The 20,217-nt window shown below is 47.3% G+C and overlaps 2 protein-coding genes across 3 annotated transcripts in view; both read left to right on the top strand.

Moving 5' to 3' along the window:
• Positions 1 to 466: 466 nt before the first annotated feature.
• Positions 467 to 9,618, top strand: Ssr2 (signal sequence receptor subunit 2). The gene is made up of 6 exons (XM_021157857.2): positions 467 to 560; positions 770 to 924; positions 1,968 to 2,066; positions 4,834 to 4,942; positions 8,075 to 8,152; positions 9,078 to 9,618. Exons 2-6 carry the CDS (start codon positions 770 to 772, stop codon positions 9,186 to 9,188), a joined length of 552 nt encoding a protein of 183 aa, XP_021013516.1. The 5' UTR covers positions 467 to 560; the 3' UTR covers positions 9,189 to 9,618.
• Positions 9,619 to 15,016: 5,398 nt separating this feature from the next.
• The window catches only part of Arhgef2 (Rho/Rac guanine nucleotide exchange factor 2), a 57,424-nt gene continuing 52,223 nt past the window's right edge, over positions 15,017 to 20,217 (top strand). For both annotated transcript variants that reach the window (XM_085835755.1, XM_085835754.1), the window contains exon 1: positions 15,017 to 15,090. The gene's annotated coding sequence lies outside the window, so the exon portion shown is untranslated. The remainder of the gene's footprint in view (positions 15,091 to 20,217) is intronic.

Here is a 20,217-nt window from a genome sequence, read left to right as displayed (position 1 = left end):
CACATGTAGAGTTCAGAGGAGAACTTGTTGGTGCCCTATTAAATGGGTCCAAGGATTCAAACTCAGATGGGCAGACATGGTGGCAAGTGCCTTTACCTGCCGAGGGTCTCTCTGGCCCTGTTTACTAGTTGTCTTAAGTCTCTATAAAGTGCTAATTACATAAGGCAGTGACCAGCAGCTTGGAAATCTAAGAATTCAAGGCAAGGCTGTATTAGCTACTTCAGCCTTAAAACAAAGTCGGAGACTCTTTGAACTTTGAAATTATGCCTATGCAGTTTATTTCATTTTAGTTTACTTAAACAGAGGGGTTTTCCATGGGGTAAGCATTAATGAGAAGAAATTGGAGGACACACAGGAAAGAGTCAAGGACTCTAGGCAACTCACTCCTTTGGGGTAGCAGCCACCACAAAGGGGAAGGTGGGGCTTGTTTCAGAACTACAACATCCATAAGGCACAGGAAGGGACATCAGGGTTTCCGGTCAGATCCGTTTCCGGTCTTTCGGAGGCTGACGTTGTTTTCCGGTTGTCTGTAGCCCAGGGAGGCGTTTGGGGTACTCACGGTGAGTTTGGGAGACACAAGAGCGTTGGGGGTCCCCGCTGACCCGGCCTGACCGGCAGCGTGGTGCACACTGCTGTGGCTTGGGCGGTTCTCAGCGCTCTCTGCTGCCGACGTGGCGGCGGGGCTGGAGTGTGGCGTCGCACAAGCTGCCTGGCTGGCAGTGTTTCCCCATGCTTGGGTCGATTGCTCACTTTGCTCTTTTTTCCAAAGATGAGGCTGCTGGCGGTTGTGGTGTTGGCTCTGTTAGCCGTCAGTCAAGCAGAAGAAGGAGCCAGGCTTTTGGCCTCCAAATCATTGCTCAACAGATACGCTGTGGAAGGGAGGGACCTGACCCTGCAGTATAACATCTACAACGTCGGCTCCAGGTAACGGCCTAGAGTTCGCCAGCTTCCTTCTGAATTCCGAGTTTCCACGTGGGCATAGAGAACGTTTTGTTGGGGAGTGAATTCTCTTTTGGAGTCCTCCAGTATCGAGTGCACTGAGTGAGTGAGTGAATGAATGAATGAATGAATGAATATACTAGAGGGCTTACCTTTGTCCGGTGCTTTCAAAGGCAGGAATAAATTCAGCTTGTGAAAAAGGAAATTCAGACAGAGTGTACATCTGTCCTCTTACCTCGGGTGCGGACTCCCAGCTTTCTTCTTTCACTTACAATCACTTTTTTTTGTTGTTTGTTGTTTTTCAAGACCGAGTTTCTTTTTTTTTTTTTTGGTTTTTCGAGACAGGGTTTCTCTGTGTATGTAGCTCTGTCTGTCCTGGAACTCACTTTGTAGACCAGGCTGGCCTCGAACTCAGAAATCCACCTGCCTCTGCCTCCCGAGTGCTGGGATTAAAGGCGTGCGCCACCACGCCCGGCAAGACCGAGTTTCTTAACTGGCTGTTGGAGAGTCCACTCTTAGACCAGGCTGGCCTCAAACTCACAGACATCTGTCTGTCTCTCAGACTGCTTCCCGAGTGCTGGGATTAAAGGCATGGGCCACCACTGCTGGCTCCCATGAGCACTTCTTTGTTGTTATTTCTTTCCCATTTATATCTTACTTCCCCTGTCTAGAATTAGAGCAGGATTAGCTTTGGGCGATTCACTTCTGAGCAGCAGAATCCAGGCCTTGATCTGGATTCTTCAAAACAGGCCCAACTTACTATGGGGGTTTCTTTTGACCAGCAGGTGGATTTTCCGGTCAGTTCCCTTAGTTTTATGTCCCTCACTCTTATTTACTATATGTGAGTACACTGTTGCTGTCTTCAGACACTCCAGAAGAGGGCATCAGATTCCATTACAGATAGTTGTGAGCTACCATGTGGTTGCTGGGATTTGAACTCAGGACCTTCGGAAGAGCAGTCGGCGCTCTTAACTGCTGAGCCATCTCGCCAGCCCTGTCCCTCACTCTTTATTTCCTCTGCTTTTCAGTGCTGCATTAGATGTGGAATTATCTGACGATTCCTTCCCTCCGGAAGACTTCGGCATTGTCTCCGGTATGCTCAATGTCAAATGGGACCGGATTGCCCCGTATCCTTTTTTTATGGGTGGTGAGGGCTGGGGGAGGAACATTGCCTGGAAAACATCAAGGGGGCTGCAGACTGGATGTGTGGTCTGTTTCTTGTCTGGGGAGGATGAGGTGTTAGCTGAGTGAATGTGCCTTCTTCCTTCAGGCTCTAAGGCTGTCTGTATCTCCCAAGCTCCGTTAGGGAGATGAAGACATATAAAGGTATCTGTGGCTATGAATGGATATTGAATGTGCTTTTTTTCTTTGCACTGCTGGAGACAGACCTGGGTATTCACACACATTGGGTAAGAAGTGCTCTATACCTGAGGTGTTCTCAAAGTAGATTCAGTGGGATGTCACCATGGAGACCCCAGGTAAAGTGTTAGCATCTTCTCTTTTCTTTTTTTTTTTTTTTTTTTTTTTTTTTGGTTTTTTGAGACAGGGTTTCTCTGTGTAGCCCTGGCTGTCCTGGCACTCACTTTGTAGACCAGGCTGGCCTCGAACTCAGAAATCCACCTGCCTCTGCCTCCCGAGTGCCGGGATTAAAGGTATGCGCCACCACGCCCGGCTAGCATCTTCTCTTAGTGTCTGCTTTTTATTATTATTACTATTATTGTTATTACTTTGGTTTTTCAAGACAGGATTTTCCTGCATAATCCAGGCTGTCCTGAAACTTGCTGTGTAGACCAGGCTGTCCTCAAAACTCACAGAGATCCACCTGCATGTGCCTCCCAAGTGCTAGGATCAAAGGTGCGTGCCACCACTGCACTGTGACAGTTATTTTTAACTATTGAATTACATAATTAGTTCTCCCCTCTCTGCTTTGTGTATTAAAGTGTATTTAGATTTTCTGTGTGTGTGTGTGTGTGTGTGTGTGTGTGTGTGTGTGTGTAGGCAAGAAGACATCAGATGCCTTGGAGCTGTGATTACAGCAAGTTCTGTCCTATGTGGATACTCGGAACCAAACTCCAAGGAATAGGAAGTGTTCTTAACCCTCTGGGCTTTCCCTTCAGCAACATGTTTACACTTTTCTTTTCTTTTTATTTTTATTTATTTTTTTTTTTTTGAGACGGGGTTTCTCTGTATAGCCCTGGCTGTCCTAGAACTCACTCTGTAGACCAGGCTGGCCTCAAACTTAGAAATCTGCCTGCCTCTGCCTCCCAAGTGCTAGGATTAAAGGCATGTACCACCACTGCCTGGCTACATTTTTCCTATGAGGATAAATAGTCTCTTTGTATTTTTGTTTGCTACTTCTGTTTTTATCCTGTGTACTATACTTTTAAGAACTTGTGTCATGGACTGGGTGATTTTTTTTTTTTCTTGTGGGTAAGAGCATTTGTGTTCTTAGAGAAGACACAAGGCTGGTTCCCAACACTCTTGTCAGACAGCTCACAGCCATCTGTAACTCCTCTCCTCCAAGGACTCCAGGTCCTTTTCCAACATGCCTAGGCACTGACATACATGTGCACATGCACATAAATTCATGGAACACACACCCAAATATAAATAAGTAAAATCTTTCCAGGCATGATGGTGCACATGTTTAATCGTAGCACTCTAGATCAATAACCAGCCTGGTCTGCCAGCCAGCTATATACAGTGAGACCCCATCTCAAAAACAGAAAATATGCCAGGCACTGGCGGTGCATGCCTTTAATCCCAGCAACTGGGATTAGCCATGTCTCCACACACACACACACACACACACACACACACACAGAGAGAAACAAGCCAACAAGAGAAAAAACAGTGGAAGATTTTCTAAAAGGCATGTGTATTTTATTACTTTTTTGGAGGGGTCTCTACCCCATTCTTTTCTGTTTAGCTCCGGAATAAAGACGAAGAAACTTGGTATTTTATTTACAATCTGCTGGCACTGTACTGAGCAGGTTCTGAACTTTTTTTTAACCTGGCTAGGAAATTAATAATGAGATGCCCAGCCGGGCGTGGTGGCACACGCCTTTAATCCCAGCACTTGGGAGGCAGAGGCAGGCGGATTTCTGAGTTCCAGGCCAGCCTGGTCTACAAAGTGAGTTCCAGGACAGCCAGGGCAACACAGAGAAACCCTGTCTCGAAAAACCAAAATAAATAAATAAATAAATAAATAAATAAATAAATAAATAAATAACGAGATGCCCAATCACTGGCCAGCTGAGGTTTGCTCGGCTTTTCTTGCCTTGTGCTCCTGGTTCATCCTGCCTCGTGGTGACATTCACTAGTCTCTCCTTCCTCTCATGGGCCCTACCTGAGCCCCCCTTACTCCATCTCCAGTCCCACCTTCCTCTCTCTCCTCCTCAGTCACAGGCTCTAGCCTTTTGTTAGCCCATGAGGGATATTGGGGAGCATTCTCACAGAACACAGTTTGACACAGTGCTCCAAGATCAGGTTGCAGTCGGGGCTGGAGCCCAGAACTCAGCTTCTGAATATACAGCGCAGAAAGCTAACCCCGACATGTTTGTGTATCTCTAGAAAGATGGCTCAGCAGTTAAGAGCACTTGTGGCTCTTTCAGAGGACCCGGGTCTACTCCCAGCATATTAGATATGTTATTAGTGTTTTATGCCATATGCTAAATTTCAAAGAGTGCACATGGTCTGGTCGGCATGAACAGGATGGAAAGGTTGTTACTGCTTTGTTTCATTGTGTTTCTGAGACAGGGTTTCTGTGTAGCCCTGAGTGTCCTGAAACTCACAGAATCTGCCCACCTTTGCCTCCTGGGCACAGGGATTAAGTGACTACACCACCACACTAGGCTTCCGGCATCTCTTCTTCTTCCTTAACCCTTGGGCCAGCGCTAGCAACGTCTCCCACACAGTGGTCCTGCGTCCTCTCAAAGCTGGCTACTTCAACTTCACTTCTGCCACGATTACTTACCTAGCCCAGGAGGATGGGCCTGTTGTGGTAAGTGCTCCAAACCCAAGCTGGGCGGGGCTCTACTTCCCTTAAAAACTCCCTTGTTTCTTCTTAGAGTGTATGGGTTGATTTTTATGTATGTGATTTTGTGTGTGTGTATGCAAGCGTGCACGCTTTCATGTATGTTGGATATCCATAGAAGCCAGTAGACATCAGATCCCCTGGCTGTCTCTCCTTAAAAACTCTTGTAAAAATTTCCACAGCAGCTGCTAAGACAGGTTAACTATATACCTGGACTGGTCCTAAGGAAGACAAAAGACACTATCAAATTTTTTATTAGATATTTTCTTCATTTATATTTTAAATGCTATCCGGAAAGTCCCCTATATCCTCCCCCTGCCCTCCACCCCAACTCACCCACTCCCACTTCCTGGCCCTGGTGTTCCCCAGTACTGGGGCACTGGGGCATATGACCTTCACAAGACCAAGGGCCTCTCTTCCCAATGCTGGACGACTAAGTCATCCTCTGCTACATATGCCGCTAGAGACACGAGCTCTGGGGGTACTGGTTCATATTGTTGTTCCATCTATAGGGTTGCAGACCCCTTCAGCTCCTTGGGTACTTTCTCTAGCTCCTCCATTGGGGGCCCTGTGTTCCATCCAATAGCTGACTGTGAGCATCCACTTCTGTATTTGCCAGGCACTGACATAGCCTCACAAGAGACAGCTATATCAGGGTCCTGTCAGCAAAATCTTGCTGGCATATGCAATAGTGTCTGGGCTTGGTGGCTGATTATGGGATGGATCCCCAGGTGGGGCAGTCTCTGGATGGTCCTTCCTTCCATCTCAGCTTGAAACTTTATCTTTGTAACTCCTTACATGGGTATTTTGTTCCCCATTCTAAGGAGGGACGAAGTATCCACACTTTGATCTTCCTTCTTCTTGAGTTTTATGTGTTTTGCAAATTGAATCTTCGGTATTCTAAGTTTCTGGGCTAATACCCACTTATCAGTGAGTGCATATCATGTAAGTTCTTTTGTGATTGGGTTACCTCACTCAGGATGATATCTTCCAGATCCATCCATTTACCTAAGAATTTCATAAATTCATTGTTTTTAATAGCTGAGTAGTACTCCACTGTGTAAATATACCACATTTTCTGTATCCATTCCTCTGTTGAGGGACATCTGGGTTCTTTCCAGCTTCTGGCTATTATAAATAAGGCTGCTATGAACATAGTGGAGCATGTGTCCCTATTACAAGTTGGAACATCTTCTGGATATATGCCCAGGAGAGGTATTGCTGGATCCTCCAGTAGTACTATGTTCAATCTTGTTAGGAACCGCCAGACTGATTTCCAGAGTGGTTGTACAAGCTTGCAATCCCACCAACAATGGAGGAGTGTTCCTCTTTCTTTACATCCTCGCCAGCATCTGCTGTCACCTGAATTTTTGATCTTAGCCATTCTGATTGGTGTGAGGTGGAATCTCAGGGTTGTTTTGATTTGCATTTCCCTGATGATTAAGGATGCTGAACATTTTTTCAGATGCTTCTCAGCCACTTGGTATTCCTCAGTTGAGAATTCTTTGTTTAGCTCTGTGCCTCATTTTTTAGTTCTTTGTATATATTGGATATTGGTCCCCTATCGGATTTAGGATTGGTAGAAATTCTTCCCCAACCTGTTGGTGGCCTTTTTGTCTCATTGACAGTGTCCTTTGCCTCACTGGTCCTAAGGAAGTCTGGGTCCAATCATAACGTTTCAGAACCGGTAGCTGCACCGGAGATTAAAGGCATGCGCCACCACGGCCTGGCTGAATTTTTTTTGTTTTTGTTTTGGTTTTTTTTTTTTTTTTTTTTTTTTTGGTTTTTCGAGACAGGGTTTCTCTGTGTATGTAGCTCTGGCTGTCCTGGAACTCACTTTGTAGACCAGGCTGGCCTCGAACTCAGAAATCCGCCGCCTCTGCCTCCCAAGTGCTGGGATTAAAGGCGTGCACCACCACGCCCGGCTTTGTTTTGTTTTTTAAGCTTAGTTTGAGACAGATTCTCCTGTAGCCCAGGCTGGCCTTTCTCAAACTCTCAACATATGAATGAGGCTGGTCTTGAACTCCTGATATTCCGGCCTCAGTCACCCATGTGCTGGGATTGCGAGTATGAGCCCCTGTGCCCAGCATTACCTGGTACTTGGTGGGTTAACAGACACAAAAATCAAAGGCTCACCCGCCACCTGAGAACAGAGTTGTTTGCAGTGAGCTCCAAACTCTTGGCCCCTCTTGAAAGCAGAGGAATGTGAAGCTGTCCCAGCCCTGCTCTGCTAATGTACATTGGGTGGGGCTTTAACATAGTCAGGGCCCTTCTTAGTCCTTCAGCTGAGCCTCAGTCAGCCCTGTGAAGTAGACAGGGGGTTTTCTCTTGAGGAATAAGTAAATGATTGCGGAGGACTTGTAGCTTCCTTATACACCTTGTCTTATAGACAAGTCTGGTGGGTTGAGTTTTGGGTTGAGTTACATAGCTGGCCTGAGCTGTTTAACAGACACCCACTGTGTGGTGAGTCCCACTGTGTGAGACTTCAGCTCTCCTGGCTCCTGATCTACTTTACAGAATGCTAAAGGGAGTCATCTCTCTGGTTTTTAAATGCTTGTTTATTTATTTTTGTTTTTTAAAGATAGAATTTCTCTGTGTAGCCCTATCTGTCCTAGAACTCACTCTGTAGATCAGGCTGGCCTCTAATTTAGAGATCTGTCTGTCTCTGCCTCCCATGTGCTGAGATTAAGGATGTGTGTCACCATGCTTCATCTTTCTAATTTAAAAGCTTAAGTTTTTTGTTTTTGTTTCTTTTTTCTTTTTAGATTTATTTGTGGATATGACAGCTTTGCCTACTTGTATGTGTGTGTACTACATGTGTGCCTAGTGCCTGAAGGGATCAGAAGGGATTGGATTCCCTGGAACTGGAGTTCAGGGTGTTGGGGAGCCACTCTGTGGGTGTTGGGGAGCCATCCCTCTGCTTTTTTCTATTCTTTTCCCAGTACTGATGCTCAGCTGGGCTGCAGCTCTGTCCTTTAAGCACTGTTGCCTGTGTGTGTTGGTGACTACGTCTGATGCTCAGAAATGTGTCAGCTGGAACAGCCTGTTCTCGGACAAGGTGACTTTGAAACTTGCCTTAACAGCTTTTTTCTTCTCCAGATTGGCTCCACCAGCGCCCCTGGACAGGGAGGAATCCTCGCTCAACGGGAGTTTGACAGGAGATTCTCCCCCCATTTCGTAAGCATTTCTAGTATTTGCCATCGCCACAAACCTGGACTTTCCCTCTGCTCAGCCTTTAGTAGAAAGATGCCTGACTTAGAGTTCTGTGTCACTTGGAGGCCTTAATAGATTCAGTGGAGGTCACCAAGTTTTGGGATAGTTGAGTGTTACACAGCACCAGCCCAGCTGGAGCTTGGAGAGAATTTTTCAGAGCTGACTAAACACTGAGAGAGGGAATTTAATTCACCCAGAGCTCCAAATGAGACTCAGTCCATCCCATCAGATGGCCTGGGGGGCTGAGGCTGTAGCTCGGTCTGCCCTGTGTGCTCCAGGCCTTGGGTTCTATCCCAACACTTCCTGGGAAATGAAGGCAGGGACATGAGGGGGTTCATCAGCAACCATTTAGTCGGTTTGCAACCTGCTTGGCTGCAGAGACGCAGGAGCAACAAAATTCCCCTGATGTTATAAGGCGTGGAAGGGGATGCTCTGGTCAGTCAGGCCTTACACTGGACCCTGGCGGGGCTTTAGTCAGCACCACCTGTCCAGGCTTTGAGTCCAGAGAGGATTAGCCAGGCAAAGAGGAGCTGAGGGAGGAGAGACTCAGAACAGCTCAGATTGACTCAAGGCCTGGTGTGAGCCAGGAATGACAAGGGTTTAACAAAGATGGAAGGTAAAGTATGAAGCCCAAGGTGGAGACATCCACCTTAGGGCATCCCCCTTCTCAAACACTATCTAGAATTTGGGTGAGATGAGGCTTGGCTGCACAGCTTGAAAAGGAGACTAGTCATAGAGAACCATTTTGTCTGAGGGAGAGGCTGGCAAAGTCCTGCTTACATCCTGGGCCCTGCTGCTCCCTTCCCTTCCAGTCATACCATTCCCTCCTTCCTTTTCCCTCCTGCATCTGTACCCAAACTCCTAAGCAAGCCTTTGTTTTCCTCCACAGCTGGACTGGGCAGCCTTTGGGGTCATGACCTTGCCCTCCATAGGCATCCCCCTGCTCCTGTGGTATTCCAGCAAGAGGAAATACGATACTCCCAAACCCAAGAAGAACTGAATGCAGTTTCCTCGGCCCTTCTCTCCCAAGAAACCAGGTTTTTTTCTAGACTCCAGAGGGTGTCAAAAGTGTTCTCTTGGCCCTTGGCCCGTGGCTATTTTGTCCTGAATCTTATCCCGAACTCAACCGGAATGCAAGGGGCAGGCCTGGAGGTTGGAGAGGGCCTCCCCGTTGTCACTGAAGCCATATAGACAGGACAGCCCTTAGCTACAGCTTCGGGGCTGGAGGGTCCCACCAAGGTGCTGTTGGTATATTATTAGCAATGTGAACTCTTTGGGGTCCAGGAGGGGCCCTTTGGACACTGGCTGACACCCCCATCCCCTGGCAGCTCCTCTCAAGAGGGTAGAGGATTATGGGGGCTACCCAGGCCCTGCCTGGATTAGGGGCACTTACCAAATGAATTTTCTAATAAAAACAAATGCCACACCGATGTGTTTGTCTTGTGTCAACAGACAAGTCAGTTTGCAGCCCAGGTTTGGAAGCTCCAGCTCCAGGGCAGCCAGGGGGCTCTCTTGGCCTTGAAGTGTGGGCTATTCCCAGAGATGTGCCTGATTCCTTTTTTTTGTTTGTTTTTGTTTTTTGAGACAGGGTTTCTCTGTGTAGCTCTGGCTGACCTGGAACTCATTTTGTAGACCAGGCTGGCCTGGAACTCAGAAATCTGCCTGCCTCTGCCTCCCAAGTGCTGGGATTAAAGGTGACCCATAATGAGATCTGACACCCTCTTCTGGGGTGGCTGAAGACAGCAAAAGTGTACTTACTTTTTTTTTTTTTTTTTTTTTAATTTATTTATTATATGTAAGTACAATGTAGCTGTCTTCAGACACTCCAGAAGAGGGAGTCAGATCTCGTTACAGATGGTTGTGAACCACCATGTGGTTGCTGGGATTTGAACTCCGGACCTTTGGAAGAGCAGTCGGGTGCTCTTACCCACTGAGCCATCTCACCAGCCCAGTGTACTTACTTATAATAATAAAATCTTTGGGCTGGGGCAATCAGGGATTGAGCGAGCTGGGCCAACTGGAGCAAACAGAGGTCCTAAATCCAATTCCCAACAATCAGATAAAGGCTCACAACCATCTGTACATTGACAGTGTACTCATATACATCACCACACCCGGCCTGATTCCTTTTAACCCTTGTGCTCATGGCTCTCCATGGCTGGAGATGGTCCTGATCAATTTACTGGCCTTTTTAGCCCACTAGTCTAACTCAGTGGTTTTCAACCTGGGGGTTGAAGGACCCTTTCACAGGGGTCAGATATCAGATATTTACAATTCATAACAGTGGCAAAATTGCAGTTATGAAGTAGCAATGAAAATAACCTTATGGTTGGGGTCACCACCACATAAGGAACTGTATTAAAGGGTCACAGCACTAGGAAGGTTGAGAACCACTGCTCTTAAGTGGTGGTTTCTAGGGATGAAGAGATGGTTCAGTGGTTAAGAGCACTAGCTGTTCTGTTGGACTTGGTTTCTATTCCCAGCATGGTGGTTCATAACCTCTAACTCTAGTTCCAATGGCCTCTTTTGGACTCTGCTAGAACTAGGTGCTTGATTGGTACACAGAGATACATGCAGAAAAAAAACAACTCAAATACATAAATTTTGGGAGGTTTTTTTTTGTTGTTGTTGTTGTTGGTTGGTTGGTTGGTTGGTTTTTTCAAGACAGGGTTTCTCTGTATAGCCCTGGCTGTCCTGGAACTCACTTTGTGGACCAGGCTGGCCTCAAACTCAGAAATCCGCCTGCCTCTACCTCCCAAGTGCTGGGATTAAAGGCTTATGCCACCCACATACATTGTTTAAAATTAAGTTTTAAAAAACTAAATGGCAGCTCTGGGGCTGGAGAGATGGCTCAACAGCAAAGGCACATACTGCTCTTGCAGAGGACCCAAATTCAGAACTAGCATCTATGTCAGGTGGCCTTTAACTCAAGCAATTGTGGCTCTAACACCCTTTTATGACCTCTGCAGGCACCTGCACATATAAATAAAAGTTATTAAAAGGGGCTGGTGAGATGGCTCAGTGGGTAAGAACACTGACTGCTCTTATGAAGGTCCTGAGTTCAAATCCCAGCAACCACATGGTGGCTCACAACCATCCGTAATGAGATCTGACACCCTCTTCTGGGGTGTCTGAAGACAGCAAAAGTGTACTTATTTATAATAATAAAATCTTTGGGCTGGGGTGATCAGGGACTGAGCGAGCTGGGCCAACTGGAGCAAGCAGAGGTCCTAAATCCAATTCCCAACAATCACATAAAGGCTCACAACCATCTGTACATTGACAGTGTACTCATATACATAAAATAAATCCTTTTTTTTGTTTGTTTGTTTTTCGAGACAGGGTTTCTCTATGTAGCCCTGGCTGTCCTGGAACTCACTTTGTAGACCAGGCTGGCCTCAAACTCAGAAATCCGCCTGCCTCTGCCTCCCAAGTGCTGGGACTAAAGGCATGCGCCACCACGCTCGGCAATAAATCTTTAAAAAAAAAAAAAGTTATTAAAGGAAATGGCTTCTGTTGAGTTTGAATTTATTTGTGTGTGTGTGTGTGTGTGTGTGTGTTGAGATGGAGTCTCCTTATTGCTGTCTTGAAACTCCCTCTGTGGACCAGGCTGGCCTCAGACTTAGAGATCCCCCTGCCTCTGCCTCCTGAGTGCTGAGAATAAAGGCCTGAGCCAAATGCCCAGCAATGTTTTCTTTTCTTTTTTTTTTTTTTTTTTGGTGTTTTTTCGAGACAGGGTTTCTCTGTGTAGCTCTGGCTGTCCTGGAACTCACTTTGTAGACCAGGCTGGCCTCGAACTCAGAAATCCGCCTGCCTCTGCCTCCGGAGTGCTGGGATTAATGGCGTGCGCCACCACGCCTGGCGAATGTTTTCTTTTCATGCCAGGGAGAAGTGCTGGGTTTCCTGCTGCGTTGGACCCTCTAGTAGCCAGTGGGAAAGGCAGCTTTGGCTTTTACAGAGTCAGTTTACAGAGGCTTCTCCACTGTAAACTGACTCTGTCCAACACAGGAATGCCGTGGTCTGAGAAAGGCCTCCCAGGCAGGAGGGGAACCCAACAAACACTGGCTTTGTTTCTGCTAACAAGTTTCCCATTTCGACCGCTCCTCAGCTCCCCTGCCTAACCGGTTTAACCTTTCCTTTCCCCAGCCTTGGGAGCCTCTGGGTCCCTGAAAGATGAAACGGACTTGGAGACAACGGGAAGCTCCCAATGGGGTGGCCCTTAGGCAACTCACATCCTTTCTTCAGGCCCTGCAGCTTGGACATGCCAGCGCCAGCCAGGTCAGAAAGCAAGAAAGATGATGGCTCTTGTTCCTCATATTCTGGTGGGAACCTGGGAATGCTCAGACAGGGGGAGCAGGTGTAGAGGTGTGCCAAGTGGGGAGTGCCTTTCATAGGGAGGCTCTTGTCTGCTACTGAACCCTTCCCTTTCAGAGTGGGAAGGGTTGTATGCTTTCTCCTGGAGTTACAGAGTTAAGTCACAGGAGGAGGGCTTTCCTGCCCACAACAGGATGGACTGGGGCAGGTGACATCAAGCTGTTTCTTTCTCAGTGTTCACTCTGGGTGGTCTCTTCTAGAAGGCAGGGGGGCTCTCACTCCTTTTCCTTGTACAGATCAACGGTGTTTGAACTGGCACTGGCGGGAGAGCAGATGAAACGGGAGCTCACAGATAATATGTGTGGTGAAGGCAGTGGATGTCATGGGTCCTTTGAAAAGAGGCCAGACTAGATTCTTCATCTCTCAAGAGATCAGCTGCCTTGGAGTCAGGGTGGAATTTGAGCGTCCCTTCAGCAGTGGCTGGGGAGAATGTAAGCACTTCTGAAGTCTGTAGACAGGCTTAGCTGAAATAGTTGGCTTCAGCACTGCCCTTGTCACCTTGAGGCTATCAGATAGGATGACTGCCAACACACACATACACACACCCTCAAAGGTGTGAACCCTGAATCAGGTCGTATGCGATCTGTGAGAAGAGAAGGACGGTGAGCATTCCCCTCATTACCCTGGAGATTGGGTGTCCAAATGGGGGCTCTTCCCTAGAAGGCTAGCTAGCAGCCCTGGAGCCAGCAGGTACTAGGTCTCTTCTACCTTCTGCAGACAGCCCTCAGTACTCCCACAGCATCCCATCTCCGCTCAGATTGGTACCAGAGGGAGCCAGCTGCTTCCATTGCCGCTTCCTTCACATCTAGGCCTCCAGACCTGAAGAAAGTGGGGAGTAGGGAGAGCAGGGGTCAGCTCAGTGGAGAGACAGGAAGTTAATCTCCCCCAGAGCACAGCTGGAGCATGGAGGGTAACATAACACGGACTTGGAGACTGTGGCTGCTCAGCGCTCTGCTTTGGCCTCTGGCAACCCCCCCCCGCACCCCCCCGCACCCCCGCACCCCCCCCGCACCCCCCCCTCCCCCGTCTTGGAGCTTGCATCCTCATCAAGATTGTTTAATGTGGATTTCCAGGGCACAAGCATCTCTCCTGTATTCTCAGGGAAAAGCAAATCACTGTCCCTCTCCCACATTTGGTTGGGGGGTAGGGAAGGATGCATCGTTCCTTCTGGATGCCTTCCCCCTCACCCACAGCAAGGACCTCAGAGCAAAGGCTAGCTGATCAGAAGACAACTCATTTGTTTGCTTTATTCAATAGGTCACAAAGGACAATGTAAATGGGCTTATCCAAAGATCACCAGCAGATGGCAGTGTGGCATATTTATTTTTACTTAGTGTTTTTGAGACAAGAAGTCTCAAAACTTGTCTCTCTATAGATAAGACTAGTGTGAACTTGCTAGATACCTCAAGTCCACCTTGTCCCAGAGTCCTGTGTGCCATCACACTGACCCACATCATACTTACTAAGTGACTACTACATAGCCATACTTCCCGTTTGCAAATGAGGGATAAAGGAAGCACTTAGAAGCTTGTCCAAGGCTCTGTAAATCAAGCGTTGTCAGAGACAGCAAATCTCCCAGCGAGCCCTTTCCAGTAGCCACAGGCTCCTTAAGAGAGGCTTGCTCCCTGTCACCTCCACAAGTGCCAAGCTGTGCCAAGCTGCCCTCTGCCCTAGCGGAAGAGGCGAGGGTTGAGTCCACACCCCCTCAGTTGTTACCAAGGAAAGGGTGGAGGAGCTGGTCAAATATCCTGCTGCCTGGTCTCCAAAACAAGCCATGCTATGCGTTGGCATGTTGGCTGAGTTGCTGGTCACCCTGGTGCTGTCAGAGCTAGGGCCCTCCTTACCTGTAGCTGCCTATAATCTCCCTTCCTGTGCAATTGCAGCTCAAATAAATACAACCTCTCCTCCCACGCTACTGTAACCTGCCTCTTAAAGGGACCAAAGCACAGTTTTTAAGCCTAACATGAGAGAGAATAGAGGACCCTGCTGACCTGGGGGAAGACCTCAATGTTAAGTAGGACTCCAGCTGTGACCCTTGCGCTGGGCTGATGTTCCCCTTTCCCTCCCCAGCTTCTCCCTGTCCCATTAGAGGGAAGCTAAAAGTTCCCAGTGGTCAGAGTCCAACATCCTCTCCTCTCAAGGGGACCCCAGTCTGGTTCCCCGCACCTGCTTCCACGGGAGACTGAGTCCCGTGGCCACCCTTTGTCCAGGGAACGCTTGGAACAGGGCAATGGCACCAAAAGGGTTAAAGGTCTGGCCACAGAACTGTCTAGGGTGTTTGAAGTAGGGTGGGGAAGGGAAGGGCTTGAACAGTTGAAGAGGCAGCTGGTCAGTACTGGAATGAGTGCCCCATGGCCCCTATGCAAACTTCTGGACCATGCACAGTTCCTGTAGAGGGACCGAGAGAGAGACATCCCCACCGAGGTGCCCGGATAGACCTTTAGAGGGGCTGCCTGAAGCAGGACTTGCGCCCATATTGAAGTCACCAGCTGAGGGCCAGAACAGGTTTCCCACCCTCGGGACCTCTGGTGAGTCTCTTCTTCCTTTTCCTGGGTCCGTGCTTGATGAATGGACATTCCTCAGGAAGCAGGGATGTCATGCCAGGAGCTGCTCAGCACCCAGGAAGCGGCAAGAGAAGTTACAGGTTCCGCACCAGCATCTTACTTTCACTTCCCATTTCTGCTTAGGGGGCAGCGTATGTGTGTTTATAGATGCTATATGTTTGTGTGCACATATGTGTATACGCATGCACGTATGCAAATAGGAAAGTAAAGAGTCCCAATAACAGCCAGTGATCAATGAACACAACGTATGTATCAAATGTTGATGAATTCTTTCATGTTTTCTTTTTTTAATCTTTAGAATCTTGTAGGGTTAACATACTCAATCCTTGTCTTGAGTACAAAGTATAAAGGATTTAGATAACTAACCTATGTCAATTAAGATGTAAGGTAGGACTAGGTTTCAAAGTCAAGTTCATTTGGCATCCAACTCTGTCGTGTTGTCATTAAGAACAAAAGCAAAACAAAAACCCCTACTATCATTTTTATCCTACGGTGTTGGGACTGGAACCCAGCACCTCTGTGAGACTCAAGACAATCTCAGGACCAATCATTCGTTCCTAAAGCCAAGCTCTTCCAGAGTCTAGACTGTCCCACCGTCCTATTAGGGTTTACCCACCCTACCAGCTACTTTAGCATTTCCTGGTATCTTCCAGGTTAATTTCCTGTGTCACCCTGGCCAAAGTCTCCTTAGATGTCCCTCTGAACCTCAGACCTTCTCTTGCCCCGCCCACCCTTTTGGCACAGACACCACAGTGCCTGCTGAGAACCTGGTGGGGAGCCGAGGATTGGCTGCGTTTGACAGGTCTTTGCTTTCTTATCCTAAGTTTTGCTTCCTGGACTAGGACCCAGGGCTCCTGTAGAGAAGCATATAGTCACAAGCCCAGGGGTGGGGTATGCTGGGGAGGAAGGCAGAATCCTTAAATCCAAACAAAGCTGAGGATCACCTTTGGAAACAGCAAAATTCCAGACTGCTGCATGAGCCTTGAGTGCCACAGAGGAGAGGGGCGGGGTGGTGTTGAGATGCCTGCCCGGTGACTTAGCCGAGTGTGTGGTTGGATTAGGGTCTGGGGATGCTTGGCTACCTTCCCAGCTTGGAACTTCTGGAATTTCCTAACAGTAAAGGCAATAACTGCTCTATGGGCCACCGCTGCAGGGAAATGCCTGTTCAGACTCGTCACAGAAGCTGATCTCGGTAAATGGGTTTTGGCCACACAAGCATCTGGCCATCTTTGCATTGATGTATTATCCTTCTGGGTTCTTGTCTGTGTCTTAGTGTATTTTACAGTTTATAGTACTGGTTGCTGGATGAATGGATCTTCTCTACCCTTCCCCCCTCCTCCTCCTCCTCCTCTTTCCTTTTTATTACCCTGAGTATTGGCTGCTTTCAACTGTGACCAGGGTGTGGTGGTACATAGCTGATTCTCTTTTTGTTTAAGATTTTATTTATTTTATGTATGTGAGTACACTGTTGCTGTCTTCATGTGCACCAGAAGAGGGCATTAGATCCCATTAACAGATGGTTGTGAGCCACCAAGTGGTTGCTGGGAATTGAATTCAGGACCTCTGGAAAAGCAGTGGAGGCTCTTAACCACTGAGCCATCTCTCCAGCCTCTTTTTTCTTTTTTTTTTGCATTTTGTATTTTGCATTTTGGGAATTGTACTGTTCCCTTCTCCAGCACTGACAGGAAAGTCAGAGAGATGCAGAACACCAGGCAGTCAGTCAAGGCAGGCTGACTGGGAAGACAGAACATTCGTTCCTGCCATAGATGAGTGGGCCCGTGGACAGGATCAGAGAGGAAAAACAGTACTGGGGTCTTCCTGACACTAAAACCAGCTCTGTTCTAACCCTAATTCTCACTGGTGGGCTCATGGTTGTCTTAGGTATTCTGTTGCTATGATAAACACCATAGCTATAAGCACCCTGAGGGAGAAAAGGTTCGACGTACAGCTTACAGAGAGTACATCTTGTAGAGGAGTCGGGGCAGGAATTTGGATGCAGGAACTGAAGCAAAGGCCACGACAAACCCAGCTTGCTCATTCTGCTTTTCACTTGTGGGCCAGATCCACGCTAATTATCAGGAAAATGCCCCACAGGCCAATCAGTCTCGTGGAGACATTTTCTCAACTGAGGTTCCCCACAGCTTTTGTCAAGTTGACAAAAAGTAGGCCAATGGTTTGCCTTTCTCTTTTATGTTTATTTATTTAGTGTGTGTGTGTGTGAGAGAGAGAGAGAGAGAGAGAGAGACAGAGACAGAGACAGAGACAGATATATTAGTTCCATTCTGCCTACCATGTGGGTCCCAAGACTAAATTCAGATCCTCTGGCCTGGTAACCAACAGACCTTCCCTGCTGAGGAGAGGTTAAATTTTGAATCATCATTTTCTGTAGAGCCAGAAATTTTCTGTGACTGACCAGATGTCTGTGGCCTTGGCTGGCCTGCATTTTTTCTGTGTAGCTCAGTCTGTCCTCAAATTCACAGAGATTTACCTACCTCTGCCTTCTAAGGCCTGAGATTGAAGACATGCCTCAACCCCCTGACCTTCCTTGTCTTTTGTTTTTGTTTGTTTTTTTGAGACAGGGTTTCTCTGCCACCACCTCCCAGCCCTTCCTCAGGCTTTATTGCCTGGATTTTCTAGGTTTTCTCCATTGCTGTCCCACCTCCCTAGAGATTCAGAACCCCAGAGCCAGATACAGGAAACGAAGTTCCAGGCTTCAGGGGCTGGGGATGTAGCTCAGCATGGAGAGTACTGGCCTAGCCTATCAAAACCCTGAATTTAGATACACCACATACACCAGGCCTGGCACACAGCTGCACACCTACAGTCCCAGCTCTCGCACAGCTGCATACCTGCAGTCACAGCTCTCAGGACGTCTAGGCAGGAGGCGTGCAAATGCAAGATCATCTTCAGGCCAGGCTTGTGGCCAGTCAAGGCCACAAAGGGAGACCTGTCTCAAACAAACAAGTTGGTTTCTGAAGAATTTACTATAATCCTTGCTGGTGACAGCTACTAGTAGGTCCTCTCCTGGGACTGTCAGCTAGCAGAACCAGGGCCTGCCTCACAACACTTTATTCAGATTTTTTTTTTTTAATTTTAACGTAATTCTTTTTTTTTTTTTTTTTTTAAAGATTTATTTATTTATTATACGTAAGTACACTGTAGCTGTCTTCAGACACTCCAGAAGAGGGCGCCAGATCTCGTTTCGGATGGTTGTGAGCCACCATGTGGTTGCTGGGATTTGAACTCTGGACCTTTGGAAGAGAAGTCGGGTGCTCTTACCCACTGAGCCATCTCACCAGCCCCTTATTCAGATTTTTAAGTTTTTATTTGTGTGGTTTTTGTTCTTTTTTTTTTTTATGTTTTGTTTTGTTGTTGTTGTTGTTGTTGTTTTTAGATAGGGTCTTACTTTGTAGTCCTGGCAGTCCTGGAACTCACAGAAATCTACCTTCCTCTGGGTCCCAAGTGCTGGGATCAAAGGCAAGGAAGCACTACCAGGCCTACCCAACATTTATTTATTTACTTACTTATTTATGTGTATGGATGTTTTGTCTGCATCTACCTATGTGAGCCACCTGTATGCCTTGTGCCCGAGACGTTCAGAAGAGAATATCATATCCCCTGGAATTAGAGTTGTAAATGGTTGCGAGACACCATGTGGGTGCCGGGAAGCAAACCTGGGTCCTCCAGTGCCCTTCACCACTCCAGCCCCTCCTCAGGCTTTAAAAAAAAAAAAAAAAAGGCAGTTACAACTGATTTGTGTGAATGTGACCCTGAACTCAAGTCTTGGTGACAAGCATCTTTAGCCACTGGGTGACCTCCGCAGCCATTTGTTATTTTCACTTTAAATGTATACTTAGTCATTTATTGGGGGCACATGATACCGTGCACATGAATGTCAGAGGATGACTTTCCTAAACCTGGTGGAGCCTGGGGATGGGTTGTTGGCTGTGAGCAATCTACTCACTGAGCCACCTGGCCCTGATTGCTTGGCTCTGAAGTCAGGTGGGAGGTGAGTGACTTCACATGCTCTCTTCAGGAGCTTCTGTTTTGGTTTCAGAAAGTGCAGGTTTCACAGTGTGATGGGTCAGCTTTGCAGTCCCATCATCTCCATTCAACTGCGTATGTGTATGTGTGGCTTTGAGCAAGCAACCGAAGCTCTGACATGCTGACAAATCCAGGGGTGAAAGAGAGAGGAAAATGTCTGGTTGCTGGACACCCCCTCCAGTGGACTTCTCTGTGGGCTCTGGGTGATATTTAGGAAGTGGGTTATCAATGTCTCATCCCCAAAACCGTTACAGAATGCCTGATTGGTACATAGCAGATCTTAAAAGCTTTTTCTTTTCTTTTTTTTTTTGGGGGGGCAGGGGGCGTCTTTTTGAGACAGGGTTTCTCTGTATAGCCCTGGCTGTCCTGGAACTCACTTTGTAGACCAGGCTGGCCTCGAATTCAGAAATCTGCCTGCCTCTGCCTTCCGAGTGCTGGGATTAAAGGCGTGCACCACCATGCCCAGCTAAAAGCTTTTTCAATAAAGACAAAGGAAAAAATATTTTAGGCTTGTGAGCCATATGGTCTCTGTCATAACAGTGAACTCTGCTGACAATATGCGAATGAGTGAGCATGTTAAAAAAAACCCTATGAGTATTGAAATTTGAATTTTATGGAAATTATATATATTACATATATATATAGATAGATAGAACGAGAGAGAGAGGGAGAGAGAGAGAGAGGGAGAGAGAGAGAGAGAGAGAGAGAGAGAGAGAGAGAGAGAGTATCCTGTATATACCATATTGGTCACCTAAATAACTCAGTGTAGCTGAGAAAGATCCTGAACTTTTGTTCGTGTGTGTGTGTGTGTGTACACATATGTGTTACTGTGTGTCTGTCTATATATGTGTGTATGGAGGTCAGATGTCAACCCAAATGCTGTTACTCAGGCTCTGTGCACTTTTTTTTTAAAATTAATTTATTTATTATCTGTAAGTACACTGTAGCTGTCTTCAGATGCACCAGAAGAGGGCGTCAGATTTCATTACGGATGGTTGTGAGCCACCATGTGGGTGCTGGGATTTGAACTCAGGATCTCCGGAAGAG

The sequence above is a fragment of the Mus caroli genome, unplaced genomic scaffold (genome assembly GCF_978045245.1).
Source record: "Mus caroli unplaced genomic scaffold, Mus_caroli_1 scaffold_3, whole genome shotgun sequence".
In the NCBI taxonomy this organism is placed as follows: Eukaryota; Metazoa; Chordata; class Mammalia; order Rodentia; family Muridae; genus Mus; species Mus caroli.
Note: the sequence above shows the minus strand (reverse complement) of the source record. Positions and strands in the feature narration are given on the sequence as shown.